The sequence below is a fragment of the Aaosphaeria arxii genome (genome assembly GCF_010015735.1).
Source record: "Aaosphaeria arxii CBS 175.79 unplaced genomic scaffold BU24scaffold_5, whole genome shotgun sequence".
NCBI lineage: Eukaryota > Fungi > Ascomycota > Dothideomycetes > Pleosporales > Aaosphaeria > Aaosphaeria arxii.
In genome coordinates this window covers 659,541-682,186 of record NW_022983478.1, presented here as the reverse complement: position 1 = coordinate 682,186, position 22,646 = coordinate 659,541, and the positions used below count along the sequence as shown (strand labels likewise).

The 22,646-nt window shown below is 50.4% G+C and overlaps 9 protein-coding genes across 9 annotated transcripts; 5 read left to right on the top strand and 4 right to left on the bottom strand.

Annotated features, from left to right (window-relative positions):
* Nucleotides 1-290: 290 nt before the first annotated feature.
* On the bottom strand, nucleotides 291-1,709 carry BU24DRAFT_213332 (uncharacterized protein). The gene is made up of 3 exons (XM_033521963.1): nucleotides 1,398-1,709; nucleotides 1,196-1,326; nucleotides 291-1,138 (listed from the first exon to the last, which is right to left on the bottom strand). The coding sequence occupies exons 1-3, from the start codon at nucleotides 1,466-1,468 to the stop codon at nucleotides 339-341; spliced, it is 1,002 nt and encodes a 333-aa protein (XP_033382689.1). The 5' UTR covers nucleotides 1,469-1,709; the 3' UTR covers nucleotides 291-338.
* A 19-nt stretch (nucleotides 1,710-1,728) lies between these two features.
* On the top strand, nucleotides 1,729-3,534 carry BU24DRAFT_423328 (uncharacterized protein). Its single transcript, XM_033528218.1, has 4 exons — nucleotides 1,729-2,068; nucleotides 2,153-2,286; nucleotides 2,346-2,704; nucleotides 2,758-3,534. The coding sequence occupies exons 1-4, from the start codon at nucleotides 1,980-1,982 to the stop codon at nucleotides 3,460-3,462; spliced, it is 1,287 nt and encodes a 428-aa protein (XP_033382688.1). The 5' UTR covers nucleotides 1,729-1,979; the 3' UTR covers nucleotides 3,463-3,534.
* Nucleotides 3,535-3,795: 261 nt separating this feature from the next.
* BU24DRAFT_463145 (uncharacterized protein) lies at nucleotides 3,796-4,052 on the bottom strand (the record flags this gene model as incomplete). Its single annotated transcript, XM_033532088.1, has 2 exons — nucleotides 3,796-3,985; nucleotides 4,039-4,052. 2 exons carry the CDS (start codon nucleotides 4,050-4,052, stop codon nucleotides 3,796-3,798), a joined length of 204 nt encoding a protein of 67 aa, XP_033382687.1.
* BU24DRAFT_423327 (glycoside hydrolase family 47 protein) lies at nucleotides 4,036-6,395 on the top strand. The gene has a single exon (XM_033528217.1). The coding sequence runs from the start codon at nucleotides 4,456-4,458 to the stop codon at nucleotides 6,190-6,192; it is 1,737 nt and encodes a 578-aa protein (XP_033382686.1). The 5' UTR covers nucleotides 4,036-4,455; the 3' UTR covers nucleotides 6,193-6,395.
* A 132-nt stretch (nucleotides 6,396-6,527) lies between these two features.
* BU24DRAFT_441863 (serine family amino acid catabolism-related protein) lies at nucleotides 6,528-8,022 on the top strand. Its single transcript, XM_033530482.1, has one exon. It carries the CDS (start codon nucleotides 6,847-6,849, stop codon nucleotides 7,870-7,872), a length of 1,026 nt encoding a protein of 341 aa, XP_033382685.1. The 5' UTR covers nucleotides 6,528-6,846; the 3' UTR covers nucleotides 7,873-8,022.
* Nucleotides 8,023-8,557: 535 nt separating this feature from the next.
* On the bottom strand, nucleotides 8,558-11,086 carry BU24DRAFT_481786 (uncharacterized protein; the record flags this gene model as incomplete). Its single annotated transcript, XM_033533200.1, has 9 exons — nucleotides 8,558-9,345; nucleotides 9,400-9,648; nucleotides 9,702-9,990; nucleotides 10,050-10,134; nucleotides 10,193-10,341; nucleotides 10,401-10,482; nucleotides 10,538-10,649; nucleotides 10,716-10,889; nucleotides 10,949-11,086. 9 exons carry the CDS (start codon nucleotides 11,084-11,086, stop codon nucleotides 8,656-8,658), a joined length of 1,968 nt encoding a protein of 655 aa, XP_033382684.1. The 3' UTR covers nucleotides 8,558-8,655.
* Nucleotides 11,087-12,047: 961 nt separating this feature from the next.
* BU24DRAFT_463141 (uncharacterized protein) lies at nucleotides 12,048-16,714 on the top strand (the record flags this gene model as incomplete). The annotated part of the gene is made up of 14 exons (XM_033532087.1): nucleotides 12,048-12,451; nucleotides 12,512-12,583; nucleotides 12,635-13,063; nucleotides 13,120-13,213; nucleotides 13,279-13,434; nucleotides 13,486-13,601; nucleotides 13,654-13,769; nucleotides 13,827-14,274; nucleotides 14,328-14,445; nucleotides 14,499-14,890; nucleotides 14,948-15,002; nucleotides 15,052-15,587; nucleotides 15,648-15,762; nucleotides 15,812-16,714. The coding sequence occupies 14 exons, from the start codon at nucleotides 12,048-12,050 to the stop codon at nucleotides 16,712-16,714; spliced, it is 3,954 nt and encodes a 1,317-aa protein (XP_033382683.1).
* A 1,029-nt stretch (nucleotides 16,715-17,743) lies between these two features.
* Nucleotides 17,744-19,539, top strand: BU24DRAFT_423325 (uncharacterized protein). Its single transcript, XM_033528216.1, has 2 exons — nucleotides 17,744-19,409; nucleotides 19,456-19,539. Exon 1 carries the CDS (start codon nucleotides 17,784-17,786, stop codon nucleotides 19,377-19,379), a length of 1,596 nt encoding a protein of 531 aa, XP_033382682.1. The 5' UTR covers nucleotides 17,744-17,783; the 3' UTR covers nucleotides 19,380-19,409; nucleotides 19,456-19,539.
* Nucleotides 19,540-20,699: 1,160 nt separating this feature from the next.
* On the bottom strand, nucleotides 20,700-22,484 carry BU24DRAFT_318525 (cytochrome P450 monooxygenase-like protein; the record flags this gene model as incomplete). Its single annotated transcript, XM_033522905.1, has 2 exons — nucleotides 20,700-21,197; nucleotides 21,267-22,484. Coding segments are annotated over 2 exons (1,716 nt in total), but the record flags the coding sequence as incomplete, so codon positions are not given.
* Nucleotides 22,485-22,646: the final 162 nt, after the last annotated feature.

The window sequence follows — 22,646 nt, the reverse complement described above, 5'->3', positions numbered from 1 at the left end:
TAACGTTAGTTATCAGCCTTTTCTGTCTAGTTCACATTGAGGCTATAGTATCAAATAGACTGCTAAGATAATCGGTACAATATGACTAGGGGCTGGAAGTTTCAACAACCATATGGAAACCCCAGCATTCGCCCTTTCGTGTCGCATGAAGGCTGCTTCCTCGGGAATGGTTGCACGTTGTGGCTCGAAGGATGCCCGTCAAGTTTAATTGAAGATCTGCCGGGAGAAGAGGTGGTAGAGTAATGATGATATGAAAAAATACATGCTGAGGTATATAACTATCCGTTGCGCCTGGACAACGGTCATATAATTGGAAATGCAAGATAGCCTCATGATTCTCACCCCAGAATCTTTGTCAAACCGCCTGCCCCAATACCAATACTCAAGCTCAAACTTAACTTCATGCCCTTCGCCTGCGTCTTGAAATACGTCTTCTGCCTCTCCCGTTCCCTCTCCCTCCCACCGTCATCTCCCCTATTCTCACTCCTCCCATCCGCCCACTCATCCACCGCCTTCCCCCACTGCCTCCTCAACGTAGCCTGCGGCCTCAACCTCTCATTCCCACTCCTCTCCCTATCTCCCAGCCCGGGCCTCGCCGCCAATACCCTCTGCCTCCTCCTAACCTCCTCCTCCCTGACATCCCTCCCAATCGGCGCCTTCAGCCCCTCCAACCCCTTCAAACTCCACTCGGGCAGATTCTCCCCCAGCACCGTGCCATTCCTACTCATCGCGACAAACCCCTGGTAGCGGTACGCATGCAGCACGACGCCCCACACCTCCTCGATCCCGCGCTCCTTGCCCTGCGAATACAGCATCATGTCGCCGAGCGTGCGGTACGCGGGGAGGTCCCACACCGCGGCGTTGTTCTGCGTTATTAGCAGGAAATTGGATGACGCGCCGAGGGCGACGAGGCGCGGTTTGTCGGTCCAGGAGCCGTTGGAGATGCGGGATTGGAGGGCGGAGAGGAGGGGGCCGGGGAGGTTCATCCAGAGGTAGGAGGTCCCGTCGCCGACGAAGAAGGATTCGTTTTCCGGTCCTAGGGTGAGGGTGATGGAGGGAAGACTCCGGAGGGGGAGGTGGGTTGTTGGGTGTGTGGCAGTTAGGAAGGTGGTGAGTTCTGAGGGGAGGCCTTGGAATTCTGGGGGGATGGCGTTAGAAGGGTGATGCTATCAGTGTGAGAGAGGTAATTGATTACCGATGTGGTCGTTTCCATTGCGGTCTCGGTATGTTATCATGAAACTGTTCTCGAATCCGAGTGTCACGTGATATACATGGGCAATATCTTTGGTGGCGAGGATGCGTTGCAGCTTCTTGGGGATGCGGGTACTGGGTGATGGGTTAATTTCATGATTATCTCAATAGAGAAATGAGACCACAGTGATCTGATGCGTGCTTACTAGTCTCTTCTCGACGGACACTGGAAGAAATGGCTGCCGCGTTGCCCGAAGGTGAATATGGCGTCACACATGTTGATGAGGTTGTATCAGGTATCACATGTATCGTAGAGGTCACAGGAGGATGATGGCATGGAGGGACGGATAGATACTCGACGCATATCAATCAGTCAAGTGAATAATAAGACATATCCCAAGTCTGCTCGAACAGCAACCAAGGACCATGTGGATGTGAGGAGGGATGAGGTTGTTGTCGTTGGCATCAAGATAGAGAGTGACTTACTCGCCAAGCCGATCGCTCCAGGGTCTCAACCAAGGAAAAACAACCACCAAAAGACAACTCATACGACGAAAAAACAATAACAGCTTGATTTATTAAAGAACATCCATCTTCCCTGGACGTAAATCATGCGAGTGGAGGCTGATTATGTCCCATATTCATGCGCGAAATCGGTGTCTTGCATATAACTCTCTGCCTCCTCGATTGTGGTTGTTGTGTATCACTTGTTTGTAGTTTCTTTATGACGTCATACCGTACAAACATCCAGCGTTGAGCATCACCTATTCACACAATTGTGTCGCGAAATGAGCAAGACGGCTTCGAGTAGGACGTCTTTCTTCTCGTTCGGTCCGGATGAGAATTTCATCTCGAAATCGTATGAGGGGTTGAGATAGTGCGTATAGCTCTGATCTGTGCTTCTTTGTTGATATATGCATGCATGTGTATCGTAGGTTACTGTGCTGATACATTCATTTAGTCGCGACCTACCGCCAACTCTACACCAATTAATAGTCGGAGGAAGCGTAGTTGATGTCCACTGGGCAGCATTAGGTGCCGAAAGCGACTCATGGGTCCTCAGCTTCAAAGACCGTGAAAGCAAGAACAATCTAGGTATGCATCCCCCTTCTTGCATTCCATTATAATCAAAATTGATGCTCACACGAAATCAGGCTGGGGCGTCAATACCCCTAAAAAATTGCAAGACATACTGAAAAGTCTAACGCCAACACCTCATTTCCGGGCATTCCTAGGTCCAGAGGGTTCATTCATAGCATGGGATCCGACGTTCATTCGGTGGGTGGGCTTACCAGCAGGTCTGGAGGCCGCTCTGCAGAGTTGGCTCACGCCTGCCGGGTGGAAAGCTGGACCGCCGAGGTTGGTGACTTGGGGTGCGGGGAATACGTACTTCGCCATCAGTGAATATGGGGAGATCAAGTATCGCGTCGGATCGAGTGGCTCGTGGAGTGTCTTGTCTGACACTGTGGATGAGTGGAACTCAGAGGGCGAATTTGACTGGTCGGATTTGGCGGTAAGTAATTGATGTATGGTGACCTGGAGTAGGCTGTTCTGACTCTGCTCTAGTTTATAGCCCTGGATCCCACCACGACGGATCAATTCGTTGCCATCCGTCAGGATAGAACATGGGCAGGATCCGTAGATGAATACGGCGAGGATGCACTTTCGTCATTCGCCCTCAACTTCTTCCACCTGTCTAAGAAGAAGAAGAAGTCAAAGAACGATGCAAAAGAACCACCAAACGACGCGAACTCACGGACAGACACACCGCCAACCGCCGCAGAACAAGCCATGTACGAGCAATGGGCGACCGGGGTAGCGACTTCATTTGCTTCGGCACTGATAGCCAACGGAGGCGCAAAGGCAAAGGCACCCAAGAAGCTCCAGATCCGCAATGCCAATCCCAAGCCTGCGATACCGACCGCTATAAACGGGGAAACAGGCGGAAAACGTCTCTCCGAGTTCCCCTACATCCCTCCAGCTATTGCGACCTGCACATTGCCATTATGTATCGAAGCGAAGACGGATCTTAGCGGATTGCGGGCGTGTAGACACGACGTGGAGAGGCTCTTCAAAGCTTCGGGATTGTATAGCTACGAGTGGCTACGGCAGGAACGGATACGTTGGCATCCTGACCGATTCGGAAGACTGTGTGAAGAGAGCTGGAGAGATACTGGAAGGAAGCTGGCGGAAGAGATGTTCAAGATCATTGATAGCTTGATTACAGAGCTGGAGAGCAAGCGCGTAAATGGTGATACCACTGCATTATAGAAGATATCCATACAGGCATATGTACATGAGTTGAGGTAGGACTGTGTCCTATTTCGAATAGTGGCATTAATACATTGAAACTTATCGTAAGAATTCGTGATCTGTCTCTGCGATGTTAGTGATGAATGACAGTGGGCAGGCCTCCATACATACCTCCTTTTTTACATTGAGCACTGTGGCAATGTCTGTGTATCGCGAGATTGTAGAGCGAAAGGTACCGAATCCAAAAAGACATCGTGTGGACTTTTATGAAGTTTACGATACTGCAAATTGTGCCTGCGTCGCACCCGGAGCAGCATTCTGGCATGAGGCATTGTTTCCCCCTCGACTTATTCACCTGCTCCCTCTCTCTACAGTTGTAATCCTCGGCAATGAATTCCTTAATTCTTCTTTATCCTTCTCTGTCGGCACCAATCCGAACTTCTCCTCCGCCCTGTCCGAGAGGTACATGCCGATGCCCGCATACGCCATAACGCCGACGCCAATGAGGATGCGCGTGTTGGGCGCAATGCCCTTGTACCATCTAGAAACAACCCGTCAGTGATCGCATTGAGAAAGTCGGCGCATCCCACTCACTGCCAAAGGCTCATCGTGTCGGTTGTCGAGTCTCCACAGTTGTTGTTTGTAAGAGGATCGTAGGATTCCCCGAAGGAGCAAATGACCCGCCCCGCCAAGCAACGACATCCACGACATCCACTTCGATTCCTCTCCCTTCCTCTCCTCACGCACACACATATTCGTTCGCCCTACGATTCTCCTCGGAGTTACACCGCGCCTGAAACATACATCTTCCAGTCGCTCGCTAACGCTCGAGGTCTCACGTCACAAAGCAATGGGTCTCTAGTGTCTCACCCCATCCATCGCAATCGCTCTACCGGTTTATCTACCAAGGTCCCGCATTCTCATGAGTTCGCTCCCTCTGCAACCACGACGGGCCAGCTGATCCTGCGACTCGGAGCTCTCTTGTAGACATACAAAGCTCCCAACTTCACAATGGCCGGCTTCCGTCGGTGGGGAAAGGCGAAGTTCCAACGGAACCCTAATTCGTCGTTTAAGCTGCTCGCAGCCCTCATCGTCATATCTATATACCTTCTGACAAAGGAGTTCTCGAAACCGACATTCCGGCTGTCTTCGAGGTGGAAGACGCACGGCGCCGACATACAATTCACTGAGTGGCAGAATGGGACGAACAAGGCAGAGACGGCGAGGGCGAACAAGGTCCGCGAAGCCATGAAATACACGTTTTGGCAGTACAGGGAGAATGCTTGGGGGGCAGATGATATCCGGCCTGTGACGGGAGGTAACTACTCTTCTCGTAACGGGTGGGGAGCCTTCATAGTGGATGCGTCGACCACGCTGGCGGTCATGGGATTGTGGGAAGAGCTGGCTATGTCGGTGGACTTTATTCAGAAGATAGATTTCAACACCTCCAAGGACTACGTCGACCCGTTTGAAACCACCATTCGGTATCTCGGCGGACTGGTATCGTTGGTTGATCTCGCCGATGCTGGGGTCATCCCGGATACCGTCATTACGTCAGAGGCACGCGACAAAATACTCCAGCAGGCCGTTACGCTTGCGAATGCACTGGGACCTGCGTACGACTCGCCCACGGGTATGCCGTGGCCCCGAGTCAATCTCGAACTTCATGAGGGTGTCGCAGACCCGCCCTGGATCCGTAAGAAGGAGGAGGATTTTCATCGGTACGATAAGGATAACACGGTTATTGGACCTGCGCGGACGGGGTCGTCTATCCTCGAGAATCGCGTATTGACACGCCTGACTGGGGATTCAATTTACGTCCAGAATGCAACGAATGCTTGGGCGCCACTGATTTGGAGCAAATGGGTGTCGAAGTGGCGGGGTCTCCCCGATGCGCCTATCGATATCGTGACGGGAGCACCGACTGCCCGACATCGACACTGGGACGGAGGACATGATTCTTTCTATGAATACCTTGTCAAGATTACCCTCCTGGCCCCCCGTACCGACCCTTATCTCAAGGTCTATCAGAACCGATTCATCGATGCTGCGTACTCTCTACGCAAGTATCTTTCGTCTCGATCTGCGCCTGCTCCCGGTCATTACAAACAACATCTCTTCATCGGCAAGTCCAATGACGAATGGTACTTGAACGAACAAGGCCATCTCGCATGTTTCGCCCCCGGCGCCCTTCTCCTCGGATCCAAATTCTACGACGAAGGCCCACTGCGGACATTCGCCCTCGCCCTCCTGGAAGGATGCCGACACACCTACGCTGCCACGCCATCAGGAATCGGCCCCGAGAGTTGGTCATGGATCCCCAAGTTCGGCTACGACGACCCCATGCACACGCCGCGGACAGACCGCGCCAAGAGCGAGTGGAAGACTATGGGATTCTGGAGCCAGGACCCGGCGTATAAGAACCGACCCGAGTACGTGGAGTCGCTCTTCTACGCATATCGCATGACGGGCGAGCAGCGGTACCGAGACTGGGCCTGGGAGGCCTTCAGCGCGATGGAAAAGTACAGCAAGGCGCCGTACGGCTACGCGCAGTTGGTCGACGTGTTCCGTGTCAATCCTGAGGATTGGAACGGCAACGGAACGGCAAGATGGATCGATGAGCAGGAGAGCTACTGGGCGGCGGAGACGCTGAAGTATCTCTATTTGACGTTTTCGGACGTGGAGAAGACGAGCCTGGATCGTTGGGTCTTCAACACTGAAGGCCACATGTTCCGCATGATTCGATGAATGACGTTGGCGGAGAAGAGCAATAGAAAAAGCAAGAAGGGGATTTTGGATTTGTGGGTTGGGGCGTTTTTGTTGGAAAGGCGTATGATACCCTGTTGTTGTTGCCAGCTACTATCTCACGAAACCTACCTTAAATCGTACATTTCTATCTACTTCATAGCAGCAGCTTTATGGAGTACATTCTTATCAATTCATATCATGACACTATAGTTGCCGGGTACTCTGTGAAACCGTGAGAAAAGTTCGATAGCTTCGCCGCTTTTGCGGCTTATGTAATCAAAGGAACACCGACCACAAACAGAAACTGAAGTCAACAATCATCACTTTCATTCCTCCCCGCCATATTCACGAGACTATTTGACTGAGGGAACCAGACCTTGCAACAAGGATTCGTATAAGAAGTACATCAGCCTGGCCGTGAGGATTGAAATCCACCTAGCGTTCACCCGGAAGAGGACCCAGTTTTGTACATCATAGGGCGTGATATCTCAACGACATCTTAAAATCTACCCGGAGTCATACAAACGAACGAATTCCAACCTCGCCTCAACAGGACCAAAGGACATAACAAAGCAAAAGAAAACAAACCAGGAAACCTCCACTTACCACTGATCTCCTCATAAAAAGAAAGAGAAAAGGAAAACTACCTAAATCATGGCAACCACCACAACTACCAACGGCGTCACCAACGAGCTCCCCACCCCCTGGCGCCGCACCCCCCTCATCCACTCCACCCACCTCTCCAAACACGCCGGCTGTCAAATCTACCTCAAGCTCGAGAACCTCCAGCCCTCAGGCTCCTTCAAGTCCCGCGGCATCGGCAACTTCCTGCTCTCGCACCTGTCCTCACCCACACTTGACAGATCCCGTCTCCACTTCTACACCTCATCCGGCGGAAACGCGGGCCTCGCGTGCGTGCACGCCGCCGCGACCCTGCACGTCGCGGCCACAGTCGTCGTCCCGCTCACGACGTCCGACTACATGGTCGCTAAGCTGCGGGCGGCGGGTGCGCAGGAGGTCGTGCGGTTCGGGGCGTCGTGGGCGGAGGCGGATGCGCATTTGCGGGGGGAGGTGTTCGAGTCGGCGAGGGGGAGGGGGGAGGAGCCGGTGTACGTGCCGCCGTTTGATGGGGAGGCGATTTGGGAGGGCCATTCGACGCTTGTGGGGGAGGTTTGGGAGGATCTCGGGGGAGTGAGGCCAGATGCTGTGGTTTGTAGTGTTGGGGGTGGGGGGCTGTTTTCTGGGATTATGAGGGGCCTGGATAAGAAGGGGGAGAAGGTGAGGGTGCTGGCGGTGGAGACGAAGGGCGCGGATAGTTTGGCGATGGCGTTGGAGAAGGGCGAGTTGGTGACGCTGGAGGCGATTACGAGTATTGCGTACAGTCTCGGCGCGAGGAGGGTTGCGGAGCAGGCGTTTGAGTATGGAAAGAGGGAGGAGGTGACGAGTGTGGTTTTGAAGGACGAGGAGGCGATTGAGGGGTGTGTGAGGTTTGCGGATGATGAGAGGATAATGGTGGAGCCGGCCTGTGGAGTGAGTGTAGCGCTGTGCTATGGCGGGAGGTTGAAGAAGGTATTGCCGGAGTTGAAGGAGGACAGTACGGTGGTGATTGTGGTGTGTGGTGGCAGCAACGTCACTGCACAGATGCTGCACGAGTGGACAGTTAGCATGGAAAAGAAGTAAGCTTCAGCGTACGAACATACAAGAAGTATGCAATTGCTATGGAATACATAGTAGGAAAGAATGAGGCTATTCGGGAGTCACATGTATTAGGCATTTCGTTAGGAGAATCATAGACGGATAGAATAGAATCTCAATGAGAGTTTAAGCATCATCCACTGTTTTTACGATCACCACCTAAATACCTTTGTATCCAGTAAAGAATATTAATTGATCTGATATTTAAAGATAGTAGAAATACTGCGAAGCCTAAAGAAATATCTTTGATTTCTGTTATTCTGCCCTTTGTAATGTCTCTGTAGTCAGTTAAATAACCTCACGAGCCTTCCCAGGACTATTTCCGGCTTCCCCCTTAGGCTGAGAGGATAGGTAGATATTCGCCATTGTCGACAGACTATCGGAGGTAGTTGGATGATGCCTCGATCTCTCTCGGCTGTCTTAATCTATACGGTGTATATGCTCTGTCTAGTGCTCTTCCCCCTTCACGTGATCTCCGAATAGCCTCACCTATCCTGCCACATCACAATGTCTAGACGCAACGATATAGGAAGGTATGTGTATACGCGCGTTGCGTAGTTACGGGTCAACGCAGAACAAGGGTCATGGCAAGCAAGGGATCTGGATCAGTGTTTCATCAAAGATTGTTAAAAGTAACAACATCTGCTTTAAACGATGCATTCCCTCCCTAGAAAATATAGAGACAATAGAGGCTAGTCGAAGCCCGAGGTATGAATATCAAATGTGTCCTACGTTGGGAAATATGAAAGGCCCAACGACGACATATTATCAATTATCCCCCATCGCCCTGACCGACAAGGTCAGCGCTGCCATCCTCGTCACATTTCCCATGTCAGCAGGTCCCACAGCCTGGAATCTTTCCAGCGATGCAAAGAATTCCTTGAAAACCTTCTTATCGCCCTTCAACCTTTCGACCTCCGCCTTCTCCGTCGACAATTCCCCCTCTACCTTCTTCCAACTCGCATGGTAACTGTTGGCCTCTAATTGCATATTTCGTAGTTCTTCTTCATGAGTCGTGTCTGCATCGCCCTTCGTCTTCTTCGCCGCCTCCGCTGCTCCCTTCGCGGCGTCGGCACTCTTCTTCGCAGCCTCCAACACCTCCGCCTTCTCTTCCTGCGCCTTGACGAGATTCGTCTTCAGGGTGTCGCGCTCACCTGTCAGCATCTGGATATGTATCTGGTCTGCCGCTGTTTTCACCTTTAGCTCGGACAGCTCGCTTTCGAGGGTCTGGTTCTTCGTTGCGTACTGGTTTCTCTTCGACACGGAGTCTTCGAGCTCCTGCTCCTTGAGGTCCAGCATGGTTTGCAGCGTGCTGTTGGCTTGCTTCATCACGCCGTCGGGCAAGCCAACTACTTCCCCGTCGGTGGCTGGTGGTGGTGGTGCGGCGGAAGCGAGGCCTAGCATCGTCGGTAGGGCCGATAGGGGACCTACTTGTGTTTCGGGTGTCTCGATGCGTTTCTAGAGGTTGGTGATCAGCATGATATTTTAATGTAATGGGAAAGGGTGACTCACGGGCATGATATCATCGAAGATCTCAGGGGGAATGAGAGACGAGAAGTCGAAGTCTGGCTCTGCGGTGGTGGTAGAACCATCATCCGCTGGAGGAGAAGGAGGAGTGAGGATTTGGCGTTTGGTGACGGAACGGCCGAGGTTGGCTTGGAGAGCCTTCTTGATTACGTCGTCGACCGCGGTGCTACCGCTTCCTTTGAGGGAGTTTGCCTTTCGGAGAAGGATGCTGGGGTCGCGACTCAGGACCTCGGTCTTTGATATCAGTCAGCTTTGCAGCAATGTTGTTCGAATGAAATAGGACGTACAGCTTGGACAATCTTTGACTGTTCGGCTCGGAACGCTGCTTTCAGCGCAAGTAGATTGGCGATGGTAAGCTCAATTGCATTATCGCCCGCCTGCGCGGTATACTCGTGGCGATTGCTGATTATGTCCTGCAGAGTGTTTAAGAGGACCTTGTAGTCCATGAAGTCGTCGAATAACTCCGCAGTGAAAGTGGATACTTGGTCGTACTGTAGCACCTTGGAGATCTCGTGTTTCTTTTCGGCCATCTTCTTTACGAAGCTCTGGTTGGCTTTGTACTTCGTTAGGATTGCCCTAAGGAAACGTATTAGTGTTTAAATATTGAAATCAGGGTGGGAGGAAGGAGACCGTACCATGTCCTCTGTGGCTTTTGAGCGACGTTGGATGGGAATGCCGCAGCGGCAGCAAGCATTGTGTCGATGTTCCATTGAGTTTCCGCTATGCACAGAATCAGAACTACGCCTCAAAGTTAAGTGACGGCGTGGAATCTACATACCATGTTTGATCTGACCGCCTCCCTGCCAGCTGACAGAAATCGTAGTCTGCGAGTCTCGCAACTTCTCCGTTAGGTTCGAGTTTACATTGTCGCCAAAGGCATCGAGCGTCAATTCGTCGTTAGACGGAGATGCAAGGGCGCTTTTGATTCTGGAAAAATTTCCATGGTTAATGGATGGGTCATAGATGGAGGGTGTGGGAGGACATACTCAGCTATCTTTTTCGCCGTCTTTGTCGAGTCGAGGATTTTGATCGACACAATGCCGTTGAATTCACCACCCTCGATGAATCCTGACAGTGATGTTAATGATCCATGGCGATCTTAAGTCAATTGAGTGGTAATTACCGGAAATGTAACAATCACCGTATGTGTCATTGAACTGCGGCGTGCCAGGAATAACGCCTGCGATTTCATTGAACTCCGCCTTTGTGTTGACACTAATGATCTGATTCGTCACCTGTACTCGTCTCAGCACTTCATCCAGATCATAGGGGTTCAGATGCGCAAAGTCAATCACACGTACCTTGACTCGGACGACGGCATTGAGATTGGAATCCTTGAATGTTGTCTCATCGATGGCGCTGGTGCTTCCGTTCGACTCGACTGTACCTTTCTTTATGGAGGAGCTGAAGGAAATGTTCATTGAATTGACGACATCGCTCAGTTTGTCGACGAAGCGGGAGGTATATGTTACATCCTAGAGTTGGACAGTCAGAAAAATGTATCTAGGAGCAATGTGAAGCACTTAGAATTTACTTGTGCAGGGCTTCCCTCGCTCTCGATGTTCTCCTGCTCGACAGTGACGGCTTTATCAATACAGAGCTCGTGCGTGTAGGAATTGAATCCTTGACCCAGGCTCATAGAGTCATTGTACGGTGCTAGAAGAAGAGGCATATTGTTCGTTGTCGGCTCAATGAGCGTTCCTAAAAGACAGAGGTGAAGATAGGTATCGGGGAACGAATGTTGGCGGGAACAAGCAAAGTATCGGATGCTACACGATATATCTACACTATCCCAAGCCCCCTTCAACGTTAACGCCGTGTCGTTCGATAATTCCCATGCACGGAAGCCTCCTATTCAACTCTGAGCCTGTGAAATCGATATCCAGCCACGCGCCGGCGCCATGCCATGCTCCACCGTTCACATGGCAGCGGAAGCCCCACATGGGCGCCGTGACATAGCAATCTAGATCGACTTCAGCATCTCCAGTTCCGCATCTCGGGCCTCGACGCGTGACGACAGGTTCACGAGTTCGTGTTAGCGATCCATGTGGCGCCCTAGCCGAGTCGACCTAGATGGCCCGATTCGGCCTCGTTCACAACTTTCATTGCCTAGAAGGGAATAGCGGGATGTCTGATTGCCTATTCGGGTACAAGTCCATCGCGGCTCTCGCCTTTCCCGGTCAACGCCACAAAAGTCGTTCCAGAGCTGAAGTCCAGATTTAAAGTTCTAGGTCTGCTGTTCTCCGCTTTCCCCTGGCTAGACTTGGACCCTTTCTGGATGTTCGTTTGCTGTTGTCGACATTCCAGGTCGCCTTGTCGTTCGGATGCCATCTCGGAACGTGTGAAATGGATACGATGCTTTACGATAATGGAGCTATTGGCGTGGCTTGCCTTCAGCTGCGCCGGGGACGTTTGGCAATAAAGTCTCTAGGTTCCGAGGCACCCCATGATCTATTATCATGAAAAGGTTCCCTATCAATTTCCCTATTTGCAATTCAGAAGTTCGACTGAAGAGGAGATTGAAACCCACTTCTTGCAAAATTTCGTTTCATCAAATTCGCAAATCACTTTTCCCTTCTTTTTCATTGTCGCCAGCCTCCTAGACAGATCAAGCGTTTTGTTTAACCCTAAGTATGGAGCAGGCACAGGCACCGGTCAATAATGAGGGGGAATTAGGTGAAGCAGCACAAGTCCAAGGGGAAGGCCAAGCACAGGTCCAAGGAGAAGGTCAAGCGCAAGTCCAAGGAGAAGGTCAGGGACAAGCCCAAGGAGAGGGACAGGGAGTTGAAAACGCAGGCAACAATGATCCACAGGAGGAGGAAGTTGACCTGTCTGTTGAAGCTAACGAAAGAGGACGGAAGAGGAAGGCTGCTGTACCTGTAGACCCTCGTGGCCCAGCGGGCCCCCCCGAGAACACCGAATCGTTGTACGGACCGCGATTCTCCAAGGTGCTTAAGGTGACTGTCCTTGAGCCAGCAAAAGACGAAACAGCGAAGTTCACTATCGGTTCAACCGTTGCTACAATCTCTATCGAAAGGTTGGTTGATTCACCTGCCACAACATGACGAGATGAGCCTTGATCTAATTTATTTGACAGTCTTCCGAACAATCCGACTCTCGCGGCTGTGCGGCAACATGCAGCAATACAAAATAGTGGTCTGGTCGATGCGTAAGTCCAACAAATGAGAAAGTGCCGATCGTGGGCTAAGCGTTCATGAAGTCATGGAAAGCAATCATTCTGTTACAGTGATGGTTCCGCAGCCGGAGATGGCACTTATCTAGTGCGCTATCTGAATCATGAAGACGAGAAGGACGTCACTCTCCACTCCCAACCACAGAAGGCTCCTCAGCCCGCCCCGGAAGGAGGCAATGAGGGTCAACAAGAACAGAAAAAGCCAGAAGAGCCTAAACCACTGATTACCAGAACCCTCTACATAATGCTTGGCAAGTCAAAACCAAAGACAGTGTTGAGCTCTTTACTAGAGGGAAAGTCGTTTTCGATCAAGATCATTCGATGGGACGCTGGCGACAATGGATCTGGGACCTTTGTCAGCCGTGGCACTCTTCTTGCGAAAGACCTGGGTGAAGCTGACCCAAAGACGATAAATCTAGCGGCCTTGAGAATCATTCTCTCCAAGAACGAGATAATGTAATCATCCAAACTCACACATTATATCACAATAACTGACATTGTGTAAATTTCAGGTCCGCTTATCCCAGCAAGCACAAGTTCTGTACCCCAACTGGAGTAACAGTAGGGAAGGAAGAAACGACATTTTCAGAATATCTAGATATAGAGGTATATGCTATTTCCGCTTCTCTTTAATCTAGGAACCTTTCACTTACAAGGCACCGAGAATGCAGGAAAGCGAGGTCACGAAGGACACAAAAATACCCGCCGTCACCCTGTACTACAAGCGTCCTACTTCAGATAACGAACCATGGAAGAAGCCGGAGACCGACCTCACCAGCGGAATAGGACCATACAAGGAAGGGGGCTCCAAACTGACCAAAAGCGAAGTGAGAATTCATTCACTTGCTGACTTCGGCCTTGACTAACCAATGTGATAGGAATTCTTCAAAGGGCATAAGACTGCAGATGCATTTAACAAAGCTGCCTCAGAACGCGCATTCAAAGATGACCTCATTAACATAGATCCGACTGCGCTCTCGAATTTGAAGTTTCAGTAAGTCATTCTCAACGGTCGAGAAATCGTGACATCTAATCCTTCCTAATAGCGCAGCATCCACGCTCGACGAACAACAATGGAAGCAAGTTATAACAAACTGTGGTTTGATGTACGGTTGGGTAGTCGATAAAGCCAATAACAGGATTCAACAAGCTCGCAAGCCTGGTGAGTCTAGAATATCAGACATCGCAATACTAGCTTAAGACTCTAACCTCAAGCAAGCGTTTCAACTTCGTGTCAAAGAAACGAGGACCATTGAGGAATTGACTCCCAACTTCCTGAAGAAGCCATCGAAGCCTAAACAAAGTTTGCCGCACACAGGGATTAACAAAAAGTTACCTGCGGGTAGCATAGATGACATTGTTGAACTGTCCTCGAAGCAAAACGATGAACGCTCCAGAGAGCAGGCTAAACGGGAAATGGATGACTCAGACAGAACAGCTATCGGTCCAAATGCTTATCAACCAAATAGTCCAGAGAAAGCAGCCGAGAAGAAGGGAGCAACCGAGTCAGCGCCCGCAAAGACCCAGTTGGAAAATGTCCCAATCCTTGCAATTCCTAAGTTCCAAGTCAGCGATAACTCTCGAGTTGAAGTCACCGTCTCCAGCCACGAATTCGAAACCAGCATGGCGAAGAATGATTTTAGCTCTCAAACTACTGAGGGTTCATTGTAAGTGCCTATCGATCCATTATTAAGGATACAGTTGACTGAAATGAATGTAGGTCTGCCGGCTGGGGTGGATATGCTTTGAAGGTCGGCGGAGGCCAGTCGAGTAGCAAAAGCGATGCTGCTAAGAGAACCCAAAATACTTACCAAAAGACACTGATTGCCTCCTATCTGGTATGCTACTAACGATCTTCTCGTACATGCATAGCTGACAGGTTGTCGATCAGTTCCCTCGTGCAGATATTATTCTCGACCCCGAGGATATCGAGCCAACACCCGAGCTCAAACTCGCCATCCAACGAATCGCAAAGACGAAAAGTATTGTCGATATGAGATACCTCATCAGCGAATTCGGTCACTTGTTCTCCGCTCGGCTCACAATTGGCGGTCGTCTACAGACAACCAGGATTATGAATGAAACATCAAACATCTCCGATCAGGAACAAAAGGAACAGCTGAAGAATTCCTTCTCGGTACAAGTCACAACGCCATATGGTGGCGGTGGGGTCAAACATGAGGACGAGACAGGGAAGATCAACCAATCTAATACTGCGCAAAAGGATAAGAGCGAAAGGCATGTCTGTGAAGCTGTTGGTGGAAATACGATTCTAGCGTCGAGGTATGTGTATCACTTCGATATCTATCGTTTATAGTACGACTGACAACCGGAACAAAGCCCACTAGTCTGGGCACTCAGTGTTGCTGATCCTGGCAATTGGCGAGTTATCAACGTGAGTAATGAACCGCATTCAATGGCGAGTGAGAGACTGACAACAACAGCGTGACGCTTTGTCCTCAATGGTCGACTTCATAGCACAGATTCCCGGCTACAGCTCAGTGAAGGAGTTGTTCATTCAAGCCGTGCCTACATTGAGCCGATACGTTGACTTAGGTGGCATGAAGGAAGCGAAGGTTCGGCTACGGCTTGCAGGCAACACGACAAGGCTGTCGAAGGCGTACGTGAAGAGGGTTCCTAAGTCGAAAGTTGAACCTGATGCGAAGGCTTTGGAAGATACGAAAGAGAGTGCACCGGATGCAAAGACATCGGAAGAGGCAAAGAAGGGCACACCAGATGCAAAGGCCACAGATCAAGCGAAGCAGAGTACGACAACTGATAAGACTCCCAAGGACACCAAGCCGAAAGACACTAGCCCACCAGCATCATTTCTTTACAGCGACGATCCATTATACTACCTTGGTCATATTCCAGAGACCACCATCGAGCCTAAGATGATGGTGATCAAAAACATGGCTACGGATGTTTGGGGAGAAATCATTCCCGGTGGGAACGGAAAACCCTTGTTTTCGCCTGCGAGGTAGGACCTCTCAGTCTGTTTCGCTCAAAGCTGATGGAAAACTAATCATGGCGTCTGCAGGTATCGCGCACCGGCTATTCTTGGCTACGGTGGTGAAGATACGGACAAGCTAATGGAGTACAATCAAGAGTTCATGAACACCGTGTGGAACATCGTGGCTCCATTTGATGAAACGGTAGGCGACCCCGGTTTTATGTACGCCTTTGTTTACTGATGTCTTGCAGCTCTCACATGGCGCCCGCGTAACTTTGCAGACTGTCCCACTGGAAGGCACTATCGAAATACCGAATCCAGCAAAGAAGGCCAAGCCGACAACTAAAGTCGCATCGGAAGACAAGCCCGCAAAGCCTAACGCACCATCCGCACTTGGAGGAAACCTAGACAATATCAAGCTAGCTGAAGCTCCAAATGGGCCCGCAACAGTTGAAGAAATCCCCGACACGATTGCCGTGCAGGCGTCGACTTCAACACCATCCTCGCTCGCGGTATTTCGAAACCGCCAGGGCGTCTTTCTGCCGGCAATGACTGGGTCAGACGAATTGCACTACTGGCGCATCGCTAAAGTGGGCGCGAAACGCGTCGGCGAGAAGATCCAGGAAGGCGATCAGATACGACTATGCTGGCTCTTCAAAGACCAATGCACAGGATTCCGCGATTTTTCCGAAGACGTATTCGGGCGAAGGAGAACGCAGAAACCCGACGATTTTGATGGCGAGGCTCTCTTTTTCAAACTCCCTTGGCCAAGGTTCGAACAACTTCAGACGGCCGATGGCGAAGGGACCGGCATTAATGCAATGGTTTTGAGCTCACATCCGACCATGGATGTATACTGGGGAGAGATCTGCAACCTACCCCAGTTGGAGCAAGATGGAAAAGGCAATGGTAAGACGTGGTACATTCATCAAGACGTATCTTTCTTCATTGACAAGGTTGCGAATAATGGACGAGGTGATGTCGATGATGGTCTAGTTCCGACCAAGGAAGAGAAAGCTAAGGCCGAAAAGAACAGGAAGAAGACGAAGCAAGAGTTGCTGCAGGAAGCAGCTTCGATGGGTGCTGAGGCCAAGAAGTTGCAACAGCAGCAGATGCAGAAATTGTTCGAGGCTTTGCTTTGGTTGGGACAATAAGTGTGAGTCATGTAGATATGACAAGCGCCGTAATATAACTCAATTTTATATGATAAATTTGTACTTCTATGGTGTTGAGTATAGATGATTCTCTTATATAGATCTCTTTTCCTTGTTTATTCATCACGCAGCTCCTGGGATTTCTCCCATAATAGCGATCACTTGCGCAAATCCCTAAATATCATTCGCTTCTGCGTACCTATTGTCGCGTATAGACGCCTCTGTACTAGGGAGCATCATAGGCACAACCCGCAATCGGTGGATAGGTAGAATGAGTAGATATTTGACTCTCTCGATATGCCTCCGGAGGTAGGTGGATGATGCCTCAAACTCTCTCGGCCGCCCTGATCGATCTATCTATGCCCTGCCAAGTGCCTTTCCCCATACACGTGATCACTGAATAGCCTGATCTATCCTGCTGCACCACATTATCTAGCCAGGATTACAGAAAATTCATCATAACCAGGTAATACTTCAAGCACTTGAAAATGGACGAGTTCAAAAACATAGGTGTACTTGCGTGGATTGTAGGACACTCAAACGACGGGGAAAATGAGATCAAACTTCATGTTCCTCTGATATACATCTTCTCACACTTGGTTGAAGATGTTCACTGATAGATCCTTCTCACTTTCTTTTGGAGTCTTCCTCTCCAAGCGGTCGGGCCAACCTGGTCATCAGATCAATTGATCGCACCATGCCGCGAAATTCTGTTGAACCTTTGATTCTTCACGCTATTCCTTTTAACTTGTTTCGAACCGTTGATTTGGCTGCAACGGAGGATATCCAGGGTCCTTTGAACAACTCATGATTCCAAGACGGAGGATCGTAGAATACATTGGGCCATTGCCAGCCTCTAGAAAGGTCTGCACCAATGACCAGATTGACAGTACCGGCATAGAGGATCAGAACCCAAGAAGTTAATCAATGGTGCAGAAAATGTTGAGAGTGGACAGTCATGTGATTCCAAGACTACGGGCCAAGTTTATAAGTCGACCTGTCCGCTTGCTCAACAACCACATTAGAAGAATTCTATTATCTTTGTGAATCCAACAGAACTCTATACCTCATGTTGTTCCTCCCAAGATGGGTCCAGAGGTGGCGCAAAAAGGCTCGACGTGTCGAGCAAATAAAGGCACGCGAATCCTTGATCGAACAGAACTCTATACCTGATGTTATTCCTCCCAAGTTAGACCCAGAGACGGCAACAAGAAGCTCGACGCATCAAGCAGACAAAGGCACGAGAATACAGGAGAAACAGAACAATCGGCAGGTTCAACCTCTCATAGTCCCCTTGAAAGAGCTGCAGCGTGGAATGGATCCTCTCATAGCCGTACAGGTTTACAATAATCGCTTCTGTCACCTTACTAGGTTACCAGAAGAGATCCTTCTGATGATATGCTACTTTCTGTGCGACGATGCGGTTACCTTACTATGCCTCCGGATAGTGTCGAGGGTGTTTCTTCGCATCCTCAACCGACAATCAATGATCTGGAGAGGGCCATGGCATCAGGAAAATTTCGAGCATGACTACGGTGATCCATTTTATCTACGCAGTGGTCCTCGACTGCAACTTCGACTGCAACTTCGACTGCGCCTACGGAGAGATGGGAGGTGCAACAACTGCAGGCGTTGGAACGACGCCCATAGTAAGCGGCTGTGGGATGATTGTAAATTTCAGCAAGATTTCTTCCGGTCTCCCCTTTCATCGCTCTACTGCTATGCCTGCAAAGTCTCACACGACAGATCCCAATTTGCTTCTGCCTACCAGGGCTCCACGTTGAATGAACGAGAGACACAGTGTCTGGGCCATCAGGGATCAGTGCAAGTGTGTAAGCATATTCATATCACCTGGGCTAGTATCAAGGCCCATATCGATGACTGGCGTCAGAAGCAGCCGCAGCATGGAGGTGATTGGCAAGCCTGCCTCAGCAGCTTCAAAATTGAATGTCATGATGCCATCCACGACACGCGCTGCACAGGATCAGAAGAGCCGACCTGGCCTCGAGCCAGTCTCAGAACCGCTGAGTTCAGGTCGAGTAACGTGGTTCTCAAGCTGGAATGGAGACCCCACAGCCGTCTTGACGCGCTTTCTCTCACGGTAGACGGCCGAATGCTTGCGGAAGAGCTCAGGACACTATTCTATCGGCTTCGAAGTTTAGGACCGGCCGATACCTTATATCCTCCATGCCATTGGCGTTCTCCACCGGAGTTAGCTCTATTCAGGCCACCGAGGTCCAGTATAACAGGACACTTTACTGCCCACAAGACAGGAGAAGACGATGCGCTAGAACCTTTCACCGCATTACTTCTATCGCTCCCTCTACGTAAAGGTCGGCTGTACAATGGCTATGGATATGGGGCAAATGGTAGGAGGCTAGAAATCAGACCTCATCAACCTGCGGATGCTGGCGGCACTAGCATCTCCTCACAGTGTCTTATCGTCACGTACGAAAGAGACATTCTGATCTGTACGACGATTGCAATGGAGATGCCTGCTACGAAAATAGTCCCTACCCACAGCTGGCTTCATGCCATGGACCCTCGAACATACGCGCACCCACAGGCAGATATTATCAGGCCAGATTGCAAGGACGCTACCTGCTTCAACTACTACCTCAGGCAAAAACTTTACTTTCGTTGCCATATCGGATCCAGCGCTTAGTCTTTATTGTTCAAACAGTGTTTCCTCTCAGTAAGGCTATATTTACTCAACACGAACTGCGCTGATTACATTATAGTACAACACACTGCTAATTAGTATTCTTATTTAAAATGGTCTGTAAGTCGTAAAGGGCCTTGAAAGGAGCTTGCGCATACGTAGGTAGGTAGGTAGGTAGGTCCTACCTACGTACAACCGTACACTATAGTAGTGTCTAATCGATTCAATTTCCACCTACAATATCGATCAATAATTGAATTTCCACCTACCTCGTATAATATCGACCCTAATTGAGTTGAGTTCTATCTGCAGTATCAATCAATCAACCACGAACCTCCTTAATTAACCTCCTCAATCAACCAAGTTATCGATCGTGCAGCTGCAATAGTGATCATTCGTCCACCTGCCCTAGTTATCGATCAGTCAAACACCTGCTTCAACAGTCAATCAACAAGACTGTGTTGGAGGCAATTGGATCAAGCAGTGAGGATTAGGTAATCAATCACTAGCGAGATAGCAGGTTATCACCTGGTTCTTACCTACCAACAGTCAATCAACTTTCCTCCTCACTACACAGTACTTACTACAGTGATAGGACGTTCGTCCATGGAAACCACCTACTCATTGTAGTCTTTCCAATATCCCAACAGACGGAAGGAGCTAAGGATGTCGTGTTTACAGGTTAAATTTTGATCGTCCCACTGATCTGTTCAACCAACCTTCATCAAATCCAAAGAGACGATAGACGCAGTCATAACAATAAAACCACCATTCGAAACACAAAGTCATCATGTATCTCGTTCTCTTTCTCTTATTCTTCTACTTATTCCTCCTCGTCGACGTTTACGCCGACAATGTCACTGTATATCTCTCGGAGGAGACCCTCCATAGCCTCGCCAAGTTGTCTTCCCAACTAGACACAATATCTAGCAATGTCAAACCGCCTCTCCCCGTTTCCGTGATGGCTGCGGCCATCCTTTTCGTGTTCTGTACCTCCTTGCCCTCCCGCGTCTCTCAATGGGCCAAATCTGCCGTAGTGCACTCCCGCCCGTTGGCCAAGTCTTTCGCCCATGTTGTCATTTAGGTGGACCGGGTGCTATCACCCTTTGCAATCGAGGACTGGCAGAAGCGCGCCCTCGCCGTTCAGATGGACCTCCGGTCGGCCTTCCACAGCGGGTTAAAAATTCCGATATCACTTAATACCAACACCATATCGATCCACTATCTCTCCTACAACCTATCGATCCAGTACCCTTCCTACAACCTATCGATCCAGCACCCCTCCTACAACCTTTCCATCCACTACCCCTCCTACAACCTCTCCCAAACAAGTCCAATCTCTGCAGAATTCTTCATCTCATTCAGCAACTTCTTCTCGATCTCAATCGCAGCCTTCTCTGCCCGAAAATCCGCGTAAAACTGGCTTTCCCCTAACTTCCTCTCCACCGTCACCTGATGCCTCTGGAACAGCATTGCCAGCGCCGCGACGAACTCGACCTGCGAGAACTTCTTACCGGGGCATACCTTAGAGCCATAGGCCCAGGGGAGGTAGTACTTGGTCGTGTCGGGGATGAGTAGCTCTGCGTCAAAGCCGCTGTCTTCGGGATATGTGGTCTTGGAGGCGAAGAAACGTTCGGGATTCCAATCTAGCGGCTCTTCGCCCCATGTCGAGGGGAGTGTGTGTAAAGCTGTGAGATTGATGTTTACGTTTAGGCCTTTGGGAAGTGTGATTGTTTGGCCTTGAAGGTGGATTGTTTGGGGAGCTTTGCCGGTTGTTTTTATGAGTTGGCCGAGGGGGTGGCAGAGGCGGAGGGTTTCCATCTGACATTTGTTAGTTTTTCTATTGTGGTGGCATGTGTTATTGGTCCTTTGTAGGGAAGGACAACGTACCATGACGGATAAGCAGCGCTTCAGTTTGGGGAACGTCTTGTAGTCATAGAGCGACTCAACAGTGGGCGCGTAGTGTTGAATTTCTTCTCGAATCCACAGCTGCGTCTCGGGACTGCCTGCCAGGTGCATTACCGCGTGGGCCAATGTTATCGCCGTGGTGTCGTTCCCCGCGAAGGCATATACGAACAAATTGCTGATGATCTCGTCCTCGGTGAGAGTTCTACGGTGCGTCTCTGGTGGCACAGTGGCACCAGCGGCTCGACGCTCATTGTCCTCCTTTTCAGTCGAGCACGCGCGCACGAGGTTGGAGACCAGGTCTTGCTTTCTTGTGGACGAAGACGGGGTGGCATTCGAGCGTTCTTCTGCAATGAGCCCGCTGATGTAGGAATGGAATATCTCCACGGCATCCCCGGTCTGCTTCCACGCTTTCGGCATCCACCACGCCTCCCTCAATCTTTTCGTCCCGAATAGGAAGATGAGGAAGATGTTGCGCAGGATCCGGGAGAGCGAGTCGCGATATTGCATCGAGGGATCCGTGTAGTCCTTGAGATCCCTCGTGCCGCTCTCGGCCTGGAAGCTCTTGAACGGATACCTCTTGGAGAACAGTGCAGCAGCGAGAACATTGAGGGTGAAAGTCCGCGTGTCTTTGGAAATCGTCGTCACGGCCTTTTTCGGGGTCTCCATCCAGAATTCTCGCATCTCCCTTGCCTGTTCGAGCGCTTCTTTCCATACGGTCTCGTTGTTGGCTTCGGTGAATGCGGCTGCGGTCGCCTTGCGATGGATCTGCCACTCCGCGTCCTCGGTCGTCGATATGTTCTTCCCGTACACGTTCAGAATCGACATGCGTACGATATCTCTTTGAAAGTCTGACTTCCTCTGCAGGATGTCCTGCACGGCGTCGGGATCGCAGATGTACAAATAGTTGCCACCCGGCGACGCGAGGAAGAAAGCGGGACCGAAATCTTCATGCGCCTTGTAGCGCTCGGTGGCCTCCCAGCCATTGGCGTAGAACCGGGTGTATCCCGTGACGTCTACAGGTAGTTGTTTGAGAAGCTTGATGATGGAGTTGGCGAAGAGGAGGCGGAGGGGGTTCATCGGAGTCACGTAGACTCGAATGACTGGGAGGCCTGTCTGTTTGGCGATGGCTTCATTGTGCGCGACTCGTTGGACGGTCCAGATGCAGAAGCACGCCAGCAGGGCGGTCGCTGCAACGAGGATCGTGATGAAAGACATTTCTATGATGGCGACGTAGGAACTACAAAATCTTTGACTTTTGGACTAAGTTCTAGTACATTGAAAGAGCGAAGTTGAGTCGAAGGATGTCCCTTTCCCAACTGCAGAGGATGCAATGCGATTTCAACGTTAACATCAATGCCGTTT

Excerpts from the sequence above, each read along its gene's own strand:
- BU24DRAFT_213332 (XM_033521963.1), bottom strand. The coding sequence starts at position 1,468 with ATGTGTGACGCCATATTCACCTTCGGGCAACGCGGCAGCCATTTCTTC. Across the intron at positions 1,327-1,397 it reads TGTCCGTCGAGAAGAGACTA|TACCCGCATCCCCAAGAAGC; the intron begins GTAAGCACGCAT and ends CCCATCACCCAG. Across the intron at positions 1,139-1,195 it reads CAATGGAAACGACCACATCG|AATTCCAAGGCCTCCCCTCA; the intron begins GTAATCAATTAC and ends CCATCCCCCCAG.
- BU24DRAFT_423328 (XM_033528218.1), top strand. The coding sequence starts at position 1,980 with ATGAGCAAGACGGCTTCGAGTAGGACGTCTTTCTTCTCGTTCGGTCCG. Across the intron at positions 2,069-2,152 it reads TCGTATGAGGGGTTGAGATA|TCGCGACCTACCGCCAACTC; the intron begins GTGCGTATAGCT and ends ACATTCATTTAG. Across the intron at positions 2,705-2,757 it reads TTGACTGGTCGGATTTGGCG|TTTATAGCCCTGGATCCCAC; the intron begins GTAAGTAATTGA and ends ACTCTGCTCTAG.
- BU24DRAFT_423327 (XM_033528217.1), top strand. The coding sequence starts at position 4,456 with ATGGCCGGCTTCCGTCGGTGGGGAAAGGCGAAGTTCCAACGGAACCCT.
- BU24DRAFT_441863 (XM_033530482.1), top strand. The coding sequence starts at position 6,847 with ATGGCAACCACCACAACTACCAACGGCGTCACCAACGAGCTCCCCACC.
- BU24DRAFT_423325 (XM_033528216.1), top strand. The coding sequence starts at position 17,784 with ATGTTGTTCCTCCCAAGATGGGTCCAGAGGTGGCGCAAAAAGGCTCGA.